We start from the raw sequence: 22,736 nt of genomic DNA, 5'->3' as shown, positions 1-22,736 counted from the left end.
GCAGGGGGTCAGGCTGGGGATCTGATGAACCTGGCACTGCTTATTCTAACACTGGTCATGTCTTCTTTACGCTAGCCAGGACCAGAATCAGGATCCCCAAGCCAGAGGCAATGTGTGTGGCTGTGAGTTACATCTGCTGGTGATGTCCTGCAGCACCCAGAGCAAACAGGTGCCGACCATGCCCTGCTGTACCCCTCAGGGTTGGGCCTGTTGGGCCTCCCAAGCTGGGTTGCTCGCCAGCTTCGCTGTGAGTAACTCAGGGCCAGAAGCTGGTGGAGAGATTGCCATTTGGCTCAGGGCAAACAATTTCAAGGATCTTTCTAACTGTTTATAGACATTCTGTTTTCAACCTGTGCTCAGACACATCAGTTGACTGGTAGATCCATAGCCAGAGAGACTGGCACTGGCACACCAGCTCCTCCACCTGAAAGATCCCAGGCACCAGTATTTTTGCTTGCTTAGGCAATGGTTTCAGCTCTTTTGTTCACATGCTCACAATTTTTTCGACACCACATCCCACTGAGAAAGATTGTTGTTTCCATGTCCACACTGACTGTCTGGGGAGGCTCCACCCCCCCCAGTAGCACTCTTACAGTAGCGCTTTCATCCACCCAACACAGGATGGGCTTGAAAGTCTTGTTACACATGGTGCAGATTTACAAGATGGTGATGATGAAGCAAAAGCCAAACTGTTTGATGTTCAAATTGCAGGCATCAAAGTCACAAAAGGGCACATGGCCAGCATTAAAACATCTCTGAAGTAAGTGGGACAAGGAACTGGGTGGGAGCAATCTATTTGCAGGCCATTATTTTGCCTTAGGAATGATAGGAAATGCAGAGAAACAAAAGCTTTATATGGCTCTGAAACCTTCACATTTGAGTTTGGAAACCACAGCTTAAGAGAACAAATAAATAAAAGCAATCGCAGAATTCAGGTTTTGTGCATGCATCCAATACAAAAAAACCCACAATAAACATGGTTTTACTTATAGCAACATATATCAAAGGAGGTATCAAATCTTTTTTCTTTTAATTTTATATATAACCCTTAACTAATTGCATTTTCCTTCTGTCTTTCCTTGCCCTGTTGGGATCATTCATATTGAGAAAAAGTAAACTTTCTGTCCAGTAGAGGTTTGTGATAGCTTCACGAATCCCCAAATGAGCAAAGGAAAAACATTTCCAGTCTGTGCCATAAAGAAGACCAGGCTTTTATGAAATGAAGCTAGTGATTCACTCTTCAAGATAATTTCTGCAAAGCACTGTCTCATTAAAATTGATAGAGTGACAAGTTAATGATAATTATTTTGGATGCTCCTCCTCTCACAATGGTGTCTAGTTAAACGTAACAGCTGTAAAGGAAAAGTACAAGATTTTTGAATATATTTAGACACCCTAATACATGTGGGTTTGCATTTATATGTATGCATATGTATACACAGAGCCATTTTTGGGCTATATCAAGAAGAAAATGAAGCTGTATGTATCTTCAGACATTTTTGTAGGAATTGCTTTTGGAAATAATTAACCTCAATACAACAAAAAAAAATACAGCACGAAATTAATTCTCTATTACTTGTCATCTTGTCTAAAAAAATGAAAAAAGCACAACACAACCCCCCTAATGTTTTAAACAAAGGAAAAAAGAATGATAGTTTGCAGTTTGGAACAAAAATCTACTAATGGGTAACATTAAGGCTAGGCTACTATCCAGTTGTTGTTACAGAGACATCAATCAGAACTTCATGAGATACACAGGATCAGGCCATGCAATACCTGTGCTAAACTTCTGCTGAATGGAAACCCAGACCATTCTCAGTGTGAGTTTTGACACTCCAGTTGTTCTGCTAGACTCTAGGTACAGTTCATGAGCTGAGGGCCTGAGGTGGCTCCTGTTGTTTGGCAGTGCACTGGTGAATAACCAGACACACTTCGTTCCCTTTTATGTAATACCTATTGCATAGGAAAAGTCAATAATATCTGAGTGGCCAACAGTTCAAGGATGCATCTCACAGTCAGGTGCTATGCTTCTGTGTTTAGGGTTATTCTTTAAAGGCATGGGGTTAAAATTGACATCCTGCACCTCCGTACTATATATGTAACCCCACCAAACAAACACCAAGACAACCAAACAGCAAGGACAAAAAGAAAAGTAGTTTTACGAACCAACTGAAGTGACAAACTACAGAAATTTAAAGTTTACAGAAAATAATCAGGAAGTTGAAAGCTTTGGTTAATTTTTTTTTTCCTTCGTCAGAGAACAGCTTTAAGTAATTTAATAAAAACAGAGGAATATTTTACTACACTTTTCTTTATTCCAGGTTTTTATGCCCTTTCCTCTTCTTCCTAAATTCCATATGCATATTAAGTAATAGCAGCTGGGCTAGAAAACAGGATGCTTTGGTACACAGTATAACTGGAGATGCTGATATCACAGAAGAAGGCGGTATCACTGCTCTAAGATAACCTAAATAGATCCCAGGAACTATTTCCCTGTCCCTCAGGGCTTAATGTCCAGATCTGCAAGTTTAGTTTTCTTAGAAGAAAGTTACTAACATTTTTGCTTTGTTTGTTTTTCATCAATGTTTTAAACAACTGCATTTTCTGTTACATTGTGTCCACAGGTTGAAACCAATAACTCATTATTGGTTTCTTTTGGTTTTGTCCTTGATATTGTTGTTTTGCTGGACTTTACCATCTGCACCATCCCAGTGCTTGGAATGATAAGAAAATACCAGCATACTTGCTTATCAAATACATTATTAAGACATATTTGGACTACTAAGGCCTATAAAATCCACCATGAACATGAAAAGGTCACCTGCATTCATCTCCTGCTCCTGTGACAAGTGTAATGCAGACACTTTCCCTCTTACCATGAACAATAAAACCCGACTGGCACTTTTAGCAGTGAAATGAAGGGCACAGACCTGTCCTGAAAACTGTGCAGGATTACACAAAACTTACTTAGCTTTCCAGGTTAAAACTAGATATGCAGATTTGAAAATATTAAGAGTAGAATTTAATTACCAGAGATCAGTCAGATTAAGCCTTGCTACATTATTGCCTTTTTAAATGCAAATGTAATTAGTGTTGTAGGGTTTTGTTTGTTTTTTAAGACATATCTTCTTTTCATAAGATTAGAAATCTACAGTTTTATATGTAGGGAATCATCTCTTATGAAAGATGGAGCTTCACATCTATACCCATTATACAGGCTATGCTTACATGGACAGAAAAGTTGAAGCTTGATGTAGAAACACCATGCAAATATGCTTGCCATAAACCTGAAAACAGTATGAGTGGTTTTTAAGTGGTTTTTAAGAAAGGGGACATGGGGAGCAGCAGTTTTGAGCTCTGAGTCATTTGGGGAGATTTGCTATTATCAGAATAGAAGCACCCATCTTTTTCAAAGGTGTTGAGTCAAACTACAGTAGGCAGATCCTAATGTCTCCAGCTTAAATCTGTGAACATCTGTATTTGTCAAAAGTAAACATTAAGCTTTGAATAGTCTGATCTTTATGAATGTAACAGATTTAAACTTTTGTGGCCTTTACCTCAACTTCTCTTGCATCTATTAACTAATAGTGAGAAACACTATAAAATACAAACCAAGCTCGAGATGATTTGTAGTTGAGAAAGCATATAGTAGTAAAGAAACTAATTTGAGAAATGTAGTTTAAAGCAATTCATTTTCCCTGAAATGAAAAATATAGGAGGGCTTTCTAAGTTGCTAATTGAGACAATTTAAAATAATCCTTTCTTACAGTTAGCAGCAGTTAAAACTACTTATCTCTTTTCAGTTCCCACGGGATGAATATTGACTGAATAATTACAGTTATAATGTTTTCAGTCTCTTTACAGAAGTTTTCTGCAGAATTATATAATTAAGACAGAGCTTACTGTATGTAATATGACTACAATTCAATTGTGCTTAATGTCTCCTATGTAATTAATTTCACCCTTTTTTCTACATAATTGAAATTTAAAGAATATTTTGTCATGGAAGTTTATGAAGTAGATAACAAACAGAATAGCAAATTTTCATTTATAAACATAAAGATACTCACAATGGTGAAACTACTGAAAACATCCAGATGCTGAAGAAGAAGCAAAAAATTTTTTAAGGAAAACTATTTTTTCTTGAAATTCTGTCTTCAGCACTGTGACAAAGTATACTTTTGAAATCTGTGTAAGTCTGAGATGTGCTTGCACCTCACTCTTCCCTCCAAATAAATGAGCCAATTTCATACATATCTACAGTATTTAATAAAGATGTCCAAATCAGCCAAAGTTTTAACATTAATGTTTCAGCACGTAAAAAGAAAGAGAAACATTTAATTTCCTCTCACTTAGACAGCAAAATCAAATGGAAACATAATGATCTTCATTAAATGCATTAAACCATTTTTCTCTACAGGGAAAGGAAGTACCTTAAAATGATATTTTGACAAAAAAAACCCCAACAGTTTAATTGAAGCAGTTAATAACTCTGTTCTTATTTAAATACTTAAATGATTGCCAGTTAATCATATCTGATCAATAATTAATCAGTACTTCCTTTGGAGTCTGAATTAGCATTTTTTTAATAAATTGTCAGAAGTTATCCGATAGGGTCTTCTATAAATTCTTTGGCTACACACATTAAGGAAGTTAAATAAACATGAAAGCTAATAGCTACAAGTACCTTAAAATAGTACACATTTACAGATTATACAGGGATCAGAGTGCAAATGTGATGAGAGAGCTATTTTCAAGGACAAAGTTACGTACAACTCCATTTTTACATCCCAAACAGAAGTCTGTAAGCCAACAAATTGAGATTCTAAGATTTAGAAATCTATTTGCAGAGTTTCTTGACCACCTAAAAATCCCTCAGACTAAACTGTTGCTTCATGTAATGTTATCACTTTTAATCAAGACATGTAATCTGCAGTGTCTGTCTCATCTTTTTTTTAAGTTTTCTTTTGAAGAATGTAGAAGTTCAGAAACTGCTCATATAAAGAACAGAAATACTGGTTGTATCCCCATAGGGAATTATAATGATTTTAGATTCTTTAATGTCTTTTGAAGATCTTTTGTAAGCATAATATGAAAGCAGAAATACACAGCAGTCCTCAGGAAAAGCTTAGGGTTATAGTGATTTTGTGAAAATGCTTAATTGTCTTCTTGCAGCATTTCTTCTATTTCTTTATCCCAGTTTTCATCTCGCTTTTCTGATTCTGTCACCACCTCATACTCCTGAAGCTCTTGTTGTAATTCTTTTTCCCAATCAGCAGTTTCTTCTACAAGAGATAAATGATGTGTAAGAATTAAATCAGTAATACAGAATGTTGCTTATTTATTTAAACCTATATGAATTTGTACTGAAACACTCTTACAGTCCTTGAACTTTATAGACAATTCTTAAAAATTAAATAAATTTCACAATCAGAAACTTCATCATCTTACTGGCCACAGAGATTAATTAATACACCGGCTTGTGCTCCTATGTACATACTATAATAAAAATATAAAACACAGACAGCTCACTTCTAAAAAGCATCCATTCACAAACTCATTTCCTACAGTCTTTCAGTCTTCTATCAACTGAATCTTCCTTTGTACTTTTAAATCTCTGGAAAAAAATTAAGTTCCTATGTTTGCTGAATATACTGTTACAAAGAGTCAAGACCAAATACTGTGGATAATTAAAAAAAAAAAAAAAAAGCAGCAAGTATTCTCACTGAGATTTGCAGCTAAGCAAGCTCCTTTAATCAAGGTTAAAGGTAACCATATTTCATACTTGAGGGCAAAAAAATGAGTCAGAAGGCATTCCTGTGTTGTTAATCTCTGTTTTAATTAGCTCTGCCTATCATATGCAAGAGTATGGGGGAGGAGATGGGTGTTTTATGTGTTACATGTTAGTACTTCAACCTAGATACGAAGGTACGTAATTCCATAGTCCAAGTCAGTCAGGCCGGCCGAGATTTCTCTGAACAAATTACACATTAATGACTTATTTAAACACTTCCATCAAAAAGCTAGATGTAAGGAACCACTTTTAAGAATTCCTCAAGCTTGGCTACGTATAGAGAAGAAAAAAATTTAGAAAACAAGATTTCAGCAACATCCAAAACACATTGTAAGATGAATTCTGTAAACTGTATTATGATAAGCATCTACTGATACAAATATCTTCTCATTAAACAGTTTATTGTGTGTGGCTGGAGCCACACCATCACAGACTTTTTTAATGCTTTTTGCACTGATAGCAATTCTTCTGAATGAAGTAGAAGTCCCACTTTGTTTATTCTCATCGTTCTCAAATCTATTTGTTAAATTTTAACTGTTCCAAATGCATGTAAAACTTCTACAGCAGAGGTATCTGCAAGCTCAGACTGATGCAGATACTGCCTTTCTAGCTGGTGTCACAAGATGAAAACATAGCTCAACTTCCAAATACTGTACTGTACCTGCAAAGATGCCAAATTAAAAAAGAAATATTCTTACACATGAGGACTTATGGAAGAGAAGGCAGGGAAAGGAGCAGGTAGACAGAAAAGAATACTCCATCTGTCATTTTCATAAAAGAGCCACCCAAAAACTGTTAGGTTCTTTGGACTGAAACTCATAGCTAACGTTCTATATAAGATGTGGTTTGACTGTTGTAAGAATTATCATTAATTTCTGCAGTACTTCATTGCAGGTAGTTTCATACACTTTGAAAACTGAATTATAGTAATTTTTAAAAATCAACCTATTTTAAAATTACTGTATTTAAAACACAAAAAGTAATAATAGCTTTACCTTCTACTACAGAAGTCTCTTCTCCTTTTTTGTCTAGCACCAGTTGTTCCATTTCTTTTCTTAGGTCTTCCTGATTCAGATTACAGGCATCAAAAGCATCACTCACAAATTCTGATACACCTGGACTTGTGGAAATCTCTTCTTCGTCCTGCAGTAAGACAGTTTTGTATAAGTTTATCCAAAAAGGGAAAAAAATGTCACCCATACATACTTTTACTCATGCAACTGACTGCCTTTGAGATAGAGTCAGCAAAGAAACAAACTAAAAGTATTACTCCCCAACAACTTCTCTTTATGGGCTTTTTTTCCTTTAAGAGTATTTTAGTACAAACAAAAATGTTAGATAGCTATACTGAAAATTATTTGCTTTTCATCCTGGACTCCCTTTTGTGTTAAGAAGTTTAATTCTGTTTTTCCAGTCTTCAGGAACAACAATAAGCTCATAAACAATTTAGAACAGTACCTAAGACTAATACTAAGTTTTGACCACAATTCAGTAGCAGTTTCCTACACATGAGAGAGGACTGTTTGTTGGAAATCTTTCTACCTTAATTTAGTCTACTGCATTATTACTGGCAAGTGAATACACAGCTCTGCTTCTGCCAAGAGTGTTCTCTGGCACTGATTTTACAATCCAGAAATGAACAAGGGTCATTTTGTGTCTAAGTTAAAGGTTTCTGCAGTATCAAGCAAAACTCTTCTTGTTGTTGCAATAAAATAATGTTGCTATTGCAATGCACCATTTAGATTTCTGATGCTTAAGCCTGACAACTGCAGCAGAGTTGGACAACACATGGCACAAGACTATTTTTTGAAGGTAACACTCATCCCTAAATACAATGAGACCCTTCTACACCATTCTGGAAATGTCACGCTTTAGATTATAAGCATGTAATTTATAATCTAAGTAAAGGACACTAAAGAAAATATTCTTCAGATAAAAGTCCCTTTTTTCTACTGAAGATTAGTTTAAAGTATACACACTAAAAATTAATACTGCAGCAGAAGAGGAACAGGTTATTGCTGTCAGATACTATATTATTATGGTATAGGAATATATAATATATATATAATATAGGAATATATAATATATATAATATATATAATATAGGAATATGTAATAGGAAATTATGCATCCTTTTGATTAACTATCAGTTTCACATACTTAATACCAGACAAAATATAACAGTGTTTTTACCTCTTGAGATTTTATTTGTGGCTTTATTGTAACAGGTGGTGTTTTGGGCCGTACTGTTTCTATCAAGAAAAAAAAAAGGCAAATTACAATTAAATATATAAAAATTTCCTTTAATCTGCATAGTCATTAAATGTACAAGAAGCATTGTATTTTAAGTTTTGATCAATCCTAGTGGCTAAAGTCTGAATTCAGCTATAGGACAAACATTTTCAACAGTGAAATAGAGAAGCAATTTCCCATTTATTATTTAAGGCAAATTTAGCAAACTTTCTTCATTATGACCCCGAAATTACATCACAGGAACCTGTCTGCTCCTCAAAATGATCCAAAGAACCATGTAAAAAGGAACAACCTGGAACCTGAAAGATGACTTTTATAAAACACAGATTGCAACACGTATAACAACACCTTTGAAGTTACAAAGATGTAGACTTGGGCATGAACCCAGTTACAGCCTATCATAGAAGTTTCCAAAATGCCCTGGTTGGGTACTATTAATTATATGAGCACTAATTAGCTGTTATGTACACCAGGCTGTATCTGTACACACTCCCAAATACACTCGAGAAGAGTGAACCACAACTTCACCTTCTTTCATGCAGGCAAAGGAAGTCACTGAAAAACAGAAACCCTAGAACCTGTTCCCAGTTTCCTAAGAAATTTCACAGTGCATTCTGTATTTAGTAGCATGGTGCAAGGAAGACAACAATTATTTACAAGGAAGGACAGATCTTGTTTCTTGGCAAGTAAAAGAACATCCCAGTTTTTCTCCTCAGGCAACTGGCTGGGTAGAGGAGAGACAATAAAGATCCAGGTGACTGCATGAACAATTAACATACTGGTCAGGTTGCAGTAGGGATGGAGTGCTTGCTTAGCAGTTTTATTTGTTTAAACATGCAAAGCAGCTCTGAGCACGCTGCTTTGCCTACTGCAGTGTGCCCAGCTGGACCCTTCCTGCTTATTCAGCACTTGCTGAAGGGGAAATTTTTTCAGGTTTAATGTTTAAAATTAAGAACAGCTCAAATGAAAATTGCCCTAATTGTCACTGCTTAAACAGCTCATCTACTCAATGCCCACTGCTCTGTCTCATCCTCTCTCTTCCATTCCTCTTCCCAGTCTTCAGAGGATCAGTTGCTGCACCCAACACCACAGTCAAAGAGGCTCCAGCACTCCCTGCTTGGGAAGCCTTTAGAACAGAGCACCAACTCTGGGCTGTTCAGCACCAGGTGCCCAAAGCACCGTGCAAGAGAACTGCCTCAAGCTCCATCTGGTGCTCTCATGCAGAAGTGCCACAGCAGCTCTCTGCTGGGCCAAGCACCAGCCTGATTTGACTATCAGACCATTAAGCACTGTCCTGGATCTACTGGCCTGGCAACATCCATTTCACTGCTGATGTGATCTCTGCCCCCAGGGTAACTCCATTCCCAAGTAAACAGCTACTAATACCTGGAGATGGACTAGAACTTGGCATTTTGTTATAGATCTTACATAGCACACAGGTAGTAAATGGCCTTTGCAGAGAGTATGCTGATAAACAACAGTGAAGAAATTATCTTTTGGAAGAATTCATGCTACTAGTCTTTCAACAGTAGCAAATAAAAGGATCCAATACTGAAAGACCTACTGTGAGGCACTTCAGCAACAAGAATAGAAGACAGCTGCTACTCTTAATAGTCTATAATATAATCCTATCAGCTGGTAAAATTAAAAAGAAAAAAAAAAAAGGAAAAGAAATCCAAGAAAGATTAAATCCCCCCAACATTAAAGAAATTAAAGAAAGAATTAAAATTAGATGAATCTATTTATCTGCCAGTCAGGTGCAAAGGTTTATAAAACCATGACAATTCCAGTTGGTTCTTGAGTTGATGGCACCTGCAGAGGGTGCACAATTTGCTCATAGAAAATCGCAAAAAATGGGAGCTGAATATGGTGGGAGTGTGTAATTGATATGACACTATCAGTTAAGTAGGAAACAAGCCTGAATACAGTCTGTACTGAAAGGTAAAGACAAGAGCTTTCTATCATAATGAAAAAATAAGAGTAGGACATTTAAGAGTAGTTCTTTCTCACAAGGAAAAAAAAAGGTCTCAGCTTCCATACAACTGATCAGTTTTTTTCCACATAATCACGTTTCCTCAATTGCTCTTCTCCACTACAGAGAGAAAATAACATACTTACAAAACTACAAAAACAGTAGAAAGATTCACTATCATGTAATCTCAACTTCATTTAGTAACCTGCACACACTTTAAATTAAAGGTACAAAAAAAAACCCCAAACACAAGTTCTGTGGTCCTTTGCTTAAAATAGTTTTTTGCATTATACTGACCAAAAGAATTACATCAGTGTAGTAAACACATAATTTATGTTGTGCTACTTCTGTACTATCTTTGCCAATCTTCCCAGGGAGGGAGCCTTGGTCCCCAAGCCCCCTGGTGTGTGCTGGCTGGCAATTCTCTCCTCAAAAGTTAGGAGCCTCTGGAGGGCACATGACCTGTGGTCACTTCGCATGGGTTTTGCCTAGATTTCTTCTGTTCTCTGTGTAATACCCTCAAAGTGAAACTGTGATTTTTTTTTTAAGCTTACAAAGCTGAAATAGCATGTGTGGTGTTTCTGTGATGGACAGGATGCTATTTAATATGGGGATATGCTGCAATGATTAATTGTACCCATTTTGGCACAGCAGACAACTGTCTTAGAAAAAAGAAGTCAGCATTGGGGCCTCTAGGTCTAAAGTAGATTCTGCAGTGAACTGTACTGTCAGCACTGCTTGGAGTTTAACTCTGAGAAAACTACTATATTCATTCAAGGTGGGGACCTAACACATGCACACGGAGAAACAGAATGAAGAAAACTGACTGCAAAGGCACACAAAAAAACCTTGAGAAAACTACTAGAGTTCTTTTTGAAAAGATATCTTAGGCCTGGCTCTATTATTCCTCTTGCAACCCCTGATTCGCCCCAAGACCCAGCTACCTGCGTCCAAGAAGCCTTAGCTCAGGCTGTGTAAAAAAATTACCGAGTTATGCAAAAGAGATGTGAGAAAGTCTTTAAAGAAATGAGAAAGGTGAAATGAGAACTTGAGGTAAGTTTAGAAAGATGGGATCATTAGCAGTACAAGGACTAAAAAGAGGGCTGCATATATTCCTGCTAGCAGAATTTGTTCACATGCAGATAAAAATGCCCAGTGGTTCATAAGAGGGTAAGAATAATCTGTATAAACCGTGAAAGTTACTTCAGTGTAACTGAAGACACCTGCACTGAAGCGGCTTTTTCTCCTCCAGGTTGAATCCCAGGTAGCCTCCATGTCCCCATCTTCCACCATTTCTATAATATACTCCATGTTCTTCCATGCCTTGCATGTGTCTCTCCCTCCAGCACCAGAGTAATTCTACCTCCACAGCCTTAACCGGGCCTGGCCTGAAGCCTAAGCAAAAGCCAAGAGCAAGCCATATGCCAACTGGCTGGGTTAGCCAGTACCTCTTAGCAACTGAACCAAAGGTACCACTTACTTCTTTCTGACAAGACAAAAAAGCAAACCAGAGACCACTAGTGGTCTTAAATTGTTATAAGCCAAGTACCAAATTTCATCTCTTGAGATTTCTGCTCTTCTGACAAAGTTGTCTGAAAATGGTTTAACAGCACTAGAAGTCCCCTCTTTCCCCATCTGGACAAGCAAGTATGATGAGAGAAACTGATTTCATAGGAAATCCAAGAAAAAAGTTCAGTGTCCCCTGATGTATGCAGTCAGTACACATGACACTAACTTCATGAGTTGTGCTAAAACAAATCCTTTCCATACCTTTCAGTTCACTATCTTCTTCTCTGTCTTTGTTCTCTTCTTTTCCTACTGCTTGTTGTTGAGCTGCAAGTGCAGTGAGTTGTGCAGACTGTTTAATTAGGGACACCCTGTAGAAATAATTTCTCCAGAACACCTCCTCCTTTACGCTAGAGAGAAGAGATTTTGATTACTAAAATTGGAAATATGGCTTTTACCATCTAGCAATGAAATAAAATTAAGTATGCAGAGAGAAGGAGTAGAAATAGCTGCCTTGTAAATAAATAAGAAACTTGTGATATAAATAAATTAAAAAAAATCTATCATTGTACAAATTCTTAATCTCATGCAAGACAGTTACAATGGACTTCAAAATAACAACCACCACTGCCAAGAGTGTTACCTATTTACAAAAAGGCTAACTGCATTCCTACTTAACAAGAATGCTGAACTACAAGACAAGCTTTAGGAGCACAGTCTGGGATGGGGCATGGAAGGAGAACAGCACTGAGAAAGCTTGGATCAAGAAACCATACTGGAACAGCCTAACTGTTGGGGCAAAGACCTTATGGATCTTTTAGTTAGGCCCACTCGAAGGCAGTCACAATACAGAGCTTTTCCCACTGCCTATCCAAACACAGTTTTTCTTGATTGCTGTAATGCATTCTTTCACCATCTCTCCATGTGGCCTCTGACTCTCTCAGTCTTCTTGGGGTGTCAGCTGCACCAACAGATCTGTTGCTGCATTTTCCTTTGTTTGGGAAAAAGATTTTCTACTAATTTAGCCCACTGGACATGAAAAAATTTAAGGCTTCTTCCGCACTGAAGTCAATAGGGCCTTATTAGCTCTGAATTTCTCAAAGATCACTTCTGCTCTTTCCTCTAGTTGCTAAATTGCAATGTACATGGCATATTCCACACATTTGAAATGTGTGGAACACATAAAGAGAAAGTACATAAAGAAAGAACTAAAGGAAGTAAAATGAAAAAGGAGTAATTTATTAACATTTACAGACATATTAAAAGTGCAACTTTACATAGTTACCAGCAGAAATTACTTACTGTTTGGGAACGAGATCAAACCTCATCCTATTGAGTAGTTCATCTTCTTGTAACATCACCATTGCAACAGGGTACATCTGATCAAAGTCAAAATTAAACTGCACACCTGCTGGAGGATCCCGCAGAAAATTTCGTTTATCCTTTGAAGAACATAGTTATGGTCATTAACTGGTATCAGAAAAAGGTTATCATATTTCACACATAAGACCAGCAAAACAATCCTACTTCCTACATAATTCTATCATATCACGAAGTTGTAAAGGCTTTATAAAAATCAAAAAGTATATTGCAGGCATAGTTTGGTTCAAGTTGTTACTGAAATAACTATTTGAAGAGGGAGGGGGATAATATCATGCTTGCCCTTGACAAGCTGTGGGATGACATGCTAAGATTAGAGGGATGGGGTGTTAGCAAGGGGACTCAGCCAGTTGCTGGCTACACTGCAGCACACTTGAAGTCTTACAGAGATGAGTCAGGGGTTCCTGAAGCAATAGAAACCAACCAGGAAACACTGCTGAAATACCTCAAAGGAATTAAGAGGTATTCCTCTAAGAAGGTGACATGACCAGCAGTCCAGCTGAAATGCCTTTGCATCAGTGTATGCAGTATGGGCAACAAACAGGATGACCTGGAAGCCAGTGCTGCTAGAAAGTTATGACCTTGTTGCCATTACTGAAACTTGGTGGGATGAATCCCATGACTGGAGTGTTGCTATTGATGGCTACAGGCTGTTTAGAAGGGACAGGAAAGAAGGGCAGAGGTGTTGCCCTCTGCATCCAGATATAGAGTGATAAGGGCTGCTTCTGAAGAATAGCCACAAGCAGGCTGAGAACTTGTAAAAATTGAGGGAACCCTGTGGTTTGTATCTACCACAGGCTGTCTGAGCAAGGGGAGCCTGCAGACAAAGCCTTCTTACTCCAGCTAGAGGAGGCATTGTGCTTGCAGGCTGTCATCCTGGCATGGGACTGCAACCACCCAGATATCTGCTGAAAAAGTAGGATGGTGAGCTGTAGATAATCCAGGACACTCCTGGAGTGCACTGAGGTTAACTTCTTCAGCCAGGTAATAGAGACCCCTAGCACAGAGGATGCAATACAGGACCTGATGATGAGCAACACAAGTGAGCAAATCAGTGACATCAAGATTTGAGGCAGCCTGGGCTGCAGCGATCATGCACTAAGGGAGTTTGCAAAGAATTACAAGATACATCACCCAGAAAAGGAAGGTCAAAGAAAGCCTACTCTCCTTTCAGTACTTAAAAGGGGGCCCATATGAAAGATGGGGACAGACTCTAGCAGGTCCTGCAATGACAGGACAAGAGGTAATGGTTTTAAACTAAATTCAGATTCACACTATACATAAGGAGGAAATTTTCTATAATGAGGGTGGTGAAACAATGGAACAGGTTGCCCAGAAACACGGTAGATACCCCATCTCTGGGAACTTTCAAGGTCAGGTTGGACAGAATACGAACACCTTATCTATCTGAAGATGTCCCTGCTCATTGCAAGAGGGCTGAACCTTTGAGGTTCCTTCCAAGCCAAACCATTCTACAATTCTATGTATACTTGCACGTGATCAGTGCAGCGACAGATGCTTTAAAAGAACTGTAATGAAAATACGTAATATAATAATGCCAGTAGAACTTACTTCAGAAAAGAACAAGTTTTAACTTCTCTAACAGGAAAATTTCAAATCTTGCAGGAAACAAAATACTTACTGCTGATAAGGCCAGTATTTGTTGTTGAATTGTCTCTTCTTCATTGCTGTCTACCCAGGGAGGCACTGCTGCTTCTGTAAAGGAGGAAAAGAACTGCATGAGTATTACTTTAAAAAAAACAAACCCAAAAATCCTTACATAGAGTAACATTCAATGACAAAAAAACCAAGCAAGACAATTAATTTTCTTTTTCCTAACCTAAGCTCATGACACAGAAGAGAAACTCTAAGAATTGATCTTTGCTTATCAGACATTAAAAAAAATAACAAATGCTCTCTGATCTCTGTTACTGTAAAACTAAAATTGTAACTTCTTTGCAGTCTGTTCAGTCAGAACGTGCTGCTTTTGAGTTTATTTACTGAAGTAGTGCCATATAACTGGTTAAGCTCTCTGCAAATACAAATTTCTAGATTCTCTGTAAACATATAAACATTGTCTAAATTAAGTTTTCAAAATAATTAATACTACATTAATTTTCTAACTGCCAAAAGACACCAATTCCTTAATGATGGAGAAAGATAAATTATAAATTAGTTATAAATTACGTTATACAGTGAATAAGCATGCTTGAGTTCAGCTGATGTATAGATTTAGAGATACTTCCAAAATAGTTCCATAGGCTGTACAAAGAGCATGTTGTAGATGTAGAGAAATTTAGCCCACACAGACATTATGATGCATGTGTACCAGCTAACAAATAATAGTTGTGCACTTAAAACCACCACTGCATATTTGCCTATGCACCTGACATCAGCCAGATCTCTCACCCACATGGATTCACCTCTAATGCTAATGCTCCTTTCAGTTAGGCCATCTGTTACTTCCTATTTCATCAACCTAGCTACTTATTTTCATGAAACTTGTAGAAATATATTAACAGATGCCAAAGTTTACCAAAAGTGACAAAAAGATACAAATACAGGCAATGTGATCACATAAGCAGTCTTGCGAGAAGGAACAGGATTAACATACTAAGTACAGACAGTATGAAAAATTTTATCACAATCCACTTAAAACCAGCTCATTTGCAAGATTAACAACAGAGCCTTTAAATGTTCAGGCTACCAGAAATTACTGTATTCAGGTATAACACTAAAAGAGATTAGAGCCAATGATGAAACTCAACATAGAAAAAATATTGTGCTTATTTTCAATTCTCAGATCCACTGATGTCAATAGTACACGGATGGGTAAGTCAAAGGATTTAGATCACAGATAATTATAAAGCAAATGACTTACAGGAAAGCAAAAGAGCAATTATGTCTTTAATGTAAGCAGAGCAACTCCTACACCCAAACAAACTAAATGCTACAGTGCAAACCCTAGCCCATGTTTTTAATTTCATTATGAAAATGTGACATCACTGGTAACATTTGAAAGGTAATCAGCATGCCCATTTTCAATAAATATACAGGGTTCAGAGTCAAAACAGTAAGAGATCAGCTCTGCTAACATAGTAAACTTTGAGTTAATTTCATAAAGCTGAATTTGGCTGAAAAAGGCAAATCTAAGTGAAGTAGATAATGTAATACTAGCCTCACCTAAAAATGTCATTCTCCCATTCCACAATAAATGTTAGATTCCATCATAATGTTTTTCATTAAGTAGAATTTTGATAAGATTAGGTTTAGCTATGGCTCAATTATCCAGCTTCCATCAAGTTTAACCTTGTATGCTATTATGCACTATCAAAAAAGCATACATTACCTGATTTTTTTGTTTGCTGCTCTTGGACAAATTTTTTCTGTTCCTTCTGAAAATCTCCAATAATTGTCTAAAATAAAAATTAAGGAATCACAATTTAAAAAAAAATCACTCCTCTTGTGTCACATTCACTGTGAAAGAGCTTTCAAGCTCTAATATAATATCATATCCTTACATCCCTGGTGGCTCTTTTTGTAAGTTGATTAAATGTGCTTCTAATAAATCACACATTCCTCTTTACTGAAACATTTGATCTTGCCTCTAAAAGATTAAACTACAGAGGATGCTTTCAAAATTATGTTTTTATTTATAGTTTTTTCAAGTTCTTGGAACTGAAAAAAAAAAGGAAAAACTTAGTTGATTATCTGAACATCAGGATGCTATGCATATACAGTTACCACTTTACCATATCAGATACAGAAAACATAGACTGCTTAAGCATATTTGCAGATGTATTTGAAACATTAAAAACTTAAAGCTGCCCTTAGCCTTGCAGTAAGTTTCAAATGTTGCTTAAGAAATAAATTCACTGTAATAAATTGTACTACTAAAATTGTTAAAGCATGATTTTCAGAATGAAAATCTGCCTGAAATATCTCTCAGTATGTTTATGTTGTTGACAAATTTTCATCTAAATATATGTTCAGAAATATTCTATAATGAATTTAGATTTAAAAAACAGAGAGTAGTCTCAGAAGCTGGTATGCCATAATCTAGAAGTAACTATGCAAATGTCGTTCTGGAGTTGGAAGTAGAGACAAAACCCAGGAAGACAGAAGCCAATACTTAAATCACTCGCAAAAAAAAAAAAAAAAAAAAAAAAAAAAAAGTGAGGGCTGTGGCTTAACAAGTTGCCAAAAAGCATCAAAGTTTTCAAGCTAAATCCTCATAAATGCCTAGAAATGGTTTTTTTTGTTCTTTCAAAAAACCCACATTTCAACTTCAGATTAACATCAGTAGAGAGAACTACTGTGGTGCCTGTTATATAAATAGATCACTGTGGTTCCTCCTGGCTGTAAGTTATAGGAATTTTTGGTATTTATGGACTAAAACAATTTGTATGGTGTAAGACAAAACCTCTTCTATGATACAGCTATAATCTGTTTCTCCCCTACATAAATTTATTAGTCAAGGCAGCATTTATCATTAAGGCCAGACTGGCTAAAGCTTTGTGCAGCCTAGTCTAGTGGGAGGTATTCCTGCCCATGCAGTTTGAGCATTACTATTTGCATATTAAATTACAAAAAAATATTTTTGATTTTTCCTTTCTGATGGGGATCAAAATTATGTTAAGTCTCTAATTTACAGTAGCAGGAAAATAAAACCCTGCTATTATATATATAGACAGTTGTTACTAAAAAGTCAAAGAAATCTGGAGATCAAATTCAATCCTAACAGAAATTTGTGTCATCTGATGATTAATTTGGAAGACAACATGAAAACAGGAGATGGGGGCTGGCAACATCTTCCACATTGGACACTCCTGGATGCACAGTCCAACTACAACTGGGTTGATTTTGGCCAGCTCCCTTTCACTTCTCCTTCCAAGATACCCTTGCTAAAAACCACAGAACACTACATAGCACTGAGTGCTGCCTTTTTTTTTTTTTTTTTTTTCCTTAAAAAAACCCCAAACTTTATTCCAAGTTCATGACCTAAAGCATTGAAAGAACACTTGCTGGCACAAGTTAAGCAACTGGAGCTGCCAGACAGGAACATGGAGAACAAGAGGTAAGTGGCAGTGGAGGGCCAAGGAAAAGAACAGGACAACAGTAAGCTACTTCATTAGCTCACTGGGTCTTACAAAACCTGTATCTGTATAGCTCTAGAGCCTTAGTATACAATATCCACAAAACTGATTTAATTCTGAAGCTTGCTTCAAAGATGCATTTAAAATGCAGGTTATGGCATTCCTCTTTCCATCTGAATAAACTGGGAAAAAAAAAAACAACCCACATATCTCTCAGACATCCCCCAACTTCCTGTCTCTACTAACTCTTTCAGCCCTTCCTCCTATGTCAGCATTCTTCATACTTCCCTCTGGTTTTCTCCAGTGTACCTACACCCTAAGGGAAAGGACCATAGGTGCAGCACTGAGTAAAGGTGAGTGACCATTTTTTGGCCTGTTTAACCTGAATAAATATTTCAGTCATATAATTTATCATGATAACAGATACCTGCTCTTGAAATATATAATTCCTAAAGCCAGACTAAAGAAAGATTACCAAATGCCAGATTACAACAGTAAGCAAGCAGACATTTCAGATCAAGTACTTAGAAACATAATACCTTGTCAATGATACTGTCGATCTTTCCTTCTTCCACAGACTTCTTTATTGTATGTGCTGTTTCAGCAACAGATTCAGATATCTTTTTTGTAGCAGCAGTGGCAAAATTGAAGAGGTAACCTTTCACAGATGAGAAAAGAAAGAGCTGAGAAAGATCTTTTTACAACCTTTACATATCTTATTAGATTTTCCTTTCTCTTTAGATATTTGGATCACTACTTGAAATCTTTCAAATTCATTTAAGCTAGCTTGTGGCCTAAAAGAATTCCTAAAATCCTATTAATCCTTTTCTAGTTCATATTGCTTTCTGTAAATCAAACCTACATGTATGAACCTCACTTACCCAGTCAAACATCCCTTGAAATATTGCTTTCCAATGAATCTGCTGAAGCAGATTCTTCTTAAGCAGAATCTTTCTTAATTTCACTGAAGTCTTTCAGAGATATTAAGCAATAAAGTAAATGTAGCAACAGTACTGAAAGGGAATTGTTTTGTTTTTTAATATTTGAGATTGCTTCAGAAGTTTTAAGATTGAAGCCTGCTCTTGATGCTTGCCCTTGGCTTTCATTGTCTTTCTCTTCTTAGCTCCATGCAAAACACCTTCTTTGCTCATTTTTTCTGAAGATGTACAGTCAGAAGAGCAGTAACAAATATTATCAAAGACTACCTAGTATTTTTTACTTTAGCTGTGCTGAAGTGAAGAAAGGTGGTAGAGAAAGAACAATGTTGCATGGACAGTTGCCCGGCATTGTTCATTTTTAGATAATAAGAACAAACTTGCAAGCAGCAACATGTTATAAAAAAAAATTCAGCAACAGAAAGTATCAGTTTATTGACATAGGATCTTAAAAATGTTGGTATTGTTTATTCCTCAGAAAATGACATGATGTCACAAGCACCTTATTACATTTCAACAATAGTATTATACTGTAATATCAGTTTTATTTTACTGTATTATCACAGTATTTACTATGATACAATGTGGCATATAAAATATCCTATCTTTAATGATACACCAAATCAATACCAACAAATGCAGTCCAGCCAGCCAGTTTTTTTTACCATAACTTCCATTTATAAGCCACTGGATGGTAATAAAAAAACTTTCTTCAGGTACTTGCTAGCATATTAAATATCTGCTACCAGGCTAGACAAACTCTCACATGCTCCACCTTGCAAAACCCACCAACCTATCTTCTAGAATTTAGATACAGATGTATTATATACACTGTCTCCCTTGGGACAGGAGAGGAAACAGCAGCCTACTGGATTGTTTCCTATCTGCTAGCTTTTATTGGTTACTTAATGTATGCCTGGAAACTTCTTCATATGCGTGCTACAAATGTTTCATTTGTTTTAGCTGCAAAAGGTTCTCTCCTATTTCCTGCCAAGCAGTATTTTGATAGTGTTGGGCAAAGTGGTTTTAGCTAGCTCTGAAGCCACTCTGAAGAGCAAAATGCCTTTTTTTTTTTTTCTTTTTAAGACAAATATTGTTCTGAACAGGGTTACTTACAAATTCCTCAATCAGAGTTAGTGCTTATCCTTGGAAAAATACTTCGTGGTGGAAAAACAATTACATTTTCATATGACCACATAGGTTTGCAACTCCCCCCTTTACAAATCTATGTCTGTAGTAAGAATATGTATCTAGCAGTATGACTGTTATTACTTCATACTGACAAACTGTCCTACCCTTTAAAATTATGTAATTATGAGCAAAAAGTAATGCAAGTAAAATTCAAATGTGCTAGGAAAATCTTTCTACACAGCTACTCCGGCTGTTGCTCACGCAGCTGTTTCTAGAGTTATCACATATTAAAACAGCCATGTCCAAATCTTTACAAAAAAAGCCTTTCCACCACTGTCTTCTTACTTCTTACAGACAGTAAATCCATGGATCACTAAACCAAAGTCCTACTTTCACAGCAAATTACTGGATGGACCTTCATATCTGTAGCAGTCAATTACATCCTCTTCCTCTGAAAATTCAGTCTTTTTTCCCTCCTGAATAATCAGCTTGAGTACCAGATTAGGATTGATTTACAACTACCAAAAAAGTAGTTGACCAAACTACATGGATAACTTGTTGCAGTTCAAATAGCCCAAAGCAAAGGACAGTGAATGTATAATCTGACTAGTCCTTCAGATGATACTGATCCAGAATTGCATGGCACCAGTAAAAAAAAGACACTTAATCAAGTATGGAGCCGTATTTAGGATTAATTTTATCAAAGAATCTACAATAGTAATTCTTGTCTATAGCAAATGACACTGTGCCTCATTACAGATGAATTCAAGAAAATCAAACCAGATTTATTTTCTGTGGAAAAAAAAAAAATCACAGAAACCCCACACCAATTTATGAAGTACCTCACACAGTAACACGGGAACAGATACTTTAAAAAATGCTGTTCATTTATTAACAGCTCTGAGGAAGATTGCACTAACAATTGCGGCCATGTACTTGGTCCATATTTTTTGAAATTAGTTTTTTTTATCTCCAGTGAGGCAAAAACCTGTGCACAGAATTCTTAGCAACTTAAAAAATATTTCTTAATATCAATAACTACTATTTGAAGAGAATCTCAGAAATGCAGAAAAATGAAGTAACTTCCAAACTTCAAGCTTCAGCAATTACATGGGATAGTTCCTGAACTGTGAAAGAGATTGGACAAGCTGCATGAAAACCTACTCACTAGAAAAGAATGCCATAGTTCACAAACATAATTTAAAAGAGATATCTGAACAAAGATATCTGAAAACATAAGTAAAAAAAGGACAGGGAAGAATGACTTTCAACACTTTTTCAAGGAGATCTTTTTCCATACTAGCTAAAGAGCCCTGAATTACCATTTACATCTGGAAAGGCAGGCTTCAGAGCTGGTGGTATTTTTTTTCTTAATTTTAAAAATTTATTTATTTTTACTTAAAGAGTACTCTGGTCACCTCAAGCTTGTGCTCCCTATTTTGCATCAGTGTACAAGCTGCACTGAAGTTATAGCTATGTAGATGCAAAGTGACTTTTACATTTGTTGATAAGAGAATAAACACGCTTAACTCATAATCTATCTTTAACTGTTTACAGAATGTTTAGGTTGGAAGATCATCCAGTCCAACCTTTGACTAACACCATAATCTAACTACTAAACCATGTCCTTAAGGAACAGGTCTGCTTTTTAAATGCCTCCAGGGATGGTGACTCCACCACTGTCCTGGGCAGGACATTCCAATGCCTGACAACCCTCTCAGTGAAAATGTTTCCTAACACCCAGCCTAAACCTCCCATGTTGCAGCTTCCATCCATTCCCTCTGCTCCTATCACAGTTCCCTAAGGAGCAGAGGCTGTTTCCCTCCTCCCTCCAACCTCCCTTGAGGCAGCTGAAGAGAGCTCTAAGGTCTCCAAATGGTTCAACAAATTGTTTAGTTCAACAAAAGCTTTGGTTGATTGGACAGTGATAAATACAGGTAACTTCTCCCATATGTAGTATGCACTAAACTGGTTTACCTTCACTTCTTCAGTTGCTATCCTGCTCTCATCACATTGAGGAAGTTTTGCTGCTAAATATTTTTAAAAAAATAGACCCACAATAGCATTCGCCGGTGAAGATACCAAGGCACGACAAAGCCCTTCAGTAAGAGAAACCATCCTTTCACCCAAGCCTTTTTCTCTCATGAGGACCCCAGAAGCAATGGCAATGTGTTTGTGTTTGTGTTTTTGTGTGTCTATGCGTGTCTGTGTGTGTCGGAAAGGGGGGGGATACGCTGCGGGCGGCAGCGCAAGGGCTGCTTTCTGGCCGGGTGCGGGCGTGCCTCGGGGGCAGGCGGTGCCGGGCCGCCTCCGTCCCGCTCTCCCGGTGGGTGCGAGCAGGACACTCACTGCCGAGTCCCTTGGCTTGGCTGAGGAGGGCCTCCGAGTCCACTTGCTCCTCGCTCTGCACGGCCGGCTCCTCGCAGGCTGCCGCCGCCTCCTCCTCCTCTTCCTCCTCCACGGACCTGCTCCTCTCCTCGGCGGACAGCAGCTTCTCTTCGCCTGCCCGCTCCAGCCCCAGCCAGCTGCCCAAGCCGCGCAACATGGCGCGGGGGCGGCGGCCGCGCTCGGCCGTTAACGGTCACTCCCGATGCCCGAGGGCCAGCGGCTGTGTATGCGGAAGCCGGGGCGGCCCGCTCCTTCCGCATACGTTGCTTCCGCCCGTGGCG

General features: G+C 37.4%; 1 protein-coding gene across 1 annotated transcript; it reads right to left on the bottom strand.

Moving 5' to 3' along the window:
• Nucleotides 1-3,101: 3,101 nt before the first annotated feature.
• Nucleotides 3,102-22,724, bottom strand: SYAP1 (synapse associated protein 1). The gene is made up of 9 exons (XM_071748867.1): nt 22,417-22,724; nt 18,541-18,659; nt 16,255-16,321; nt 14,548-14,621; nt 12,828-12,967; nt 11,790-11,935; nt 7,988-8,046; nt 6,790-6,937; nt 3,102-5,285 (listed from the first exon to the last, which is right to left on the bottom strand). Exons 1-9 carry the CDS (start codon nt 22,610-22,612, stop codon nt 5,158-5,160), a joined length of 1,077 nt encoding a protein of 358 aa, XP_071604968.1. The 5' UTR covers nt 22,613-22,724; the 3' UTR covers nt 3,102-5,157.
• Nucleotides 22,725-22,736: the final 12 nt, after the last annotated feature.

The sequence above is a fragment of the Heliangelus exortis genome, chromosome 1 (assembly GCF_036169615.1).
Source record: "Heliangelus exortis chromosome 1, bHelExo1.hap1, whole genome shotgun sequence".
Classification (NCBI taxonomy): Eukaryota; Metazoa; Chordata; class Aves; order Apodiformes; family Trochilidae; genus Heliangelus; species Heliangelus exortis.
This window is presented reverse-complemented; position numbering and strand designations above follow the sequence as displayed.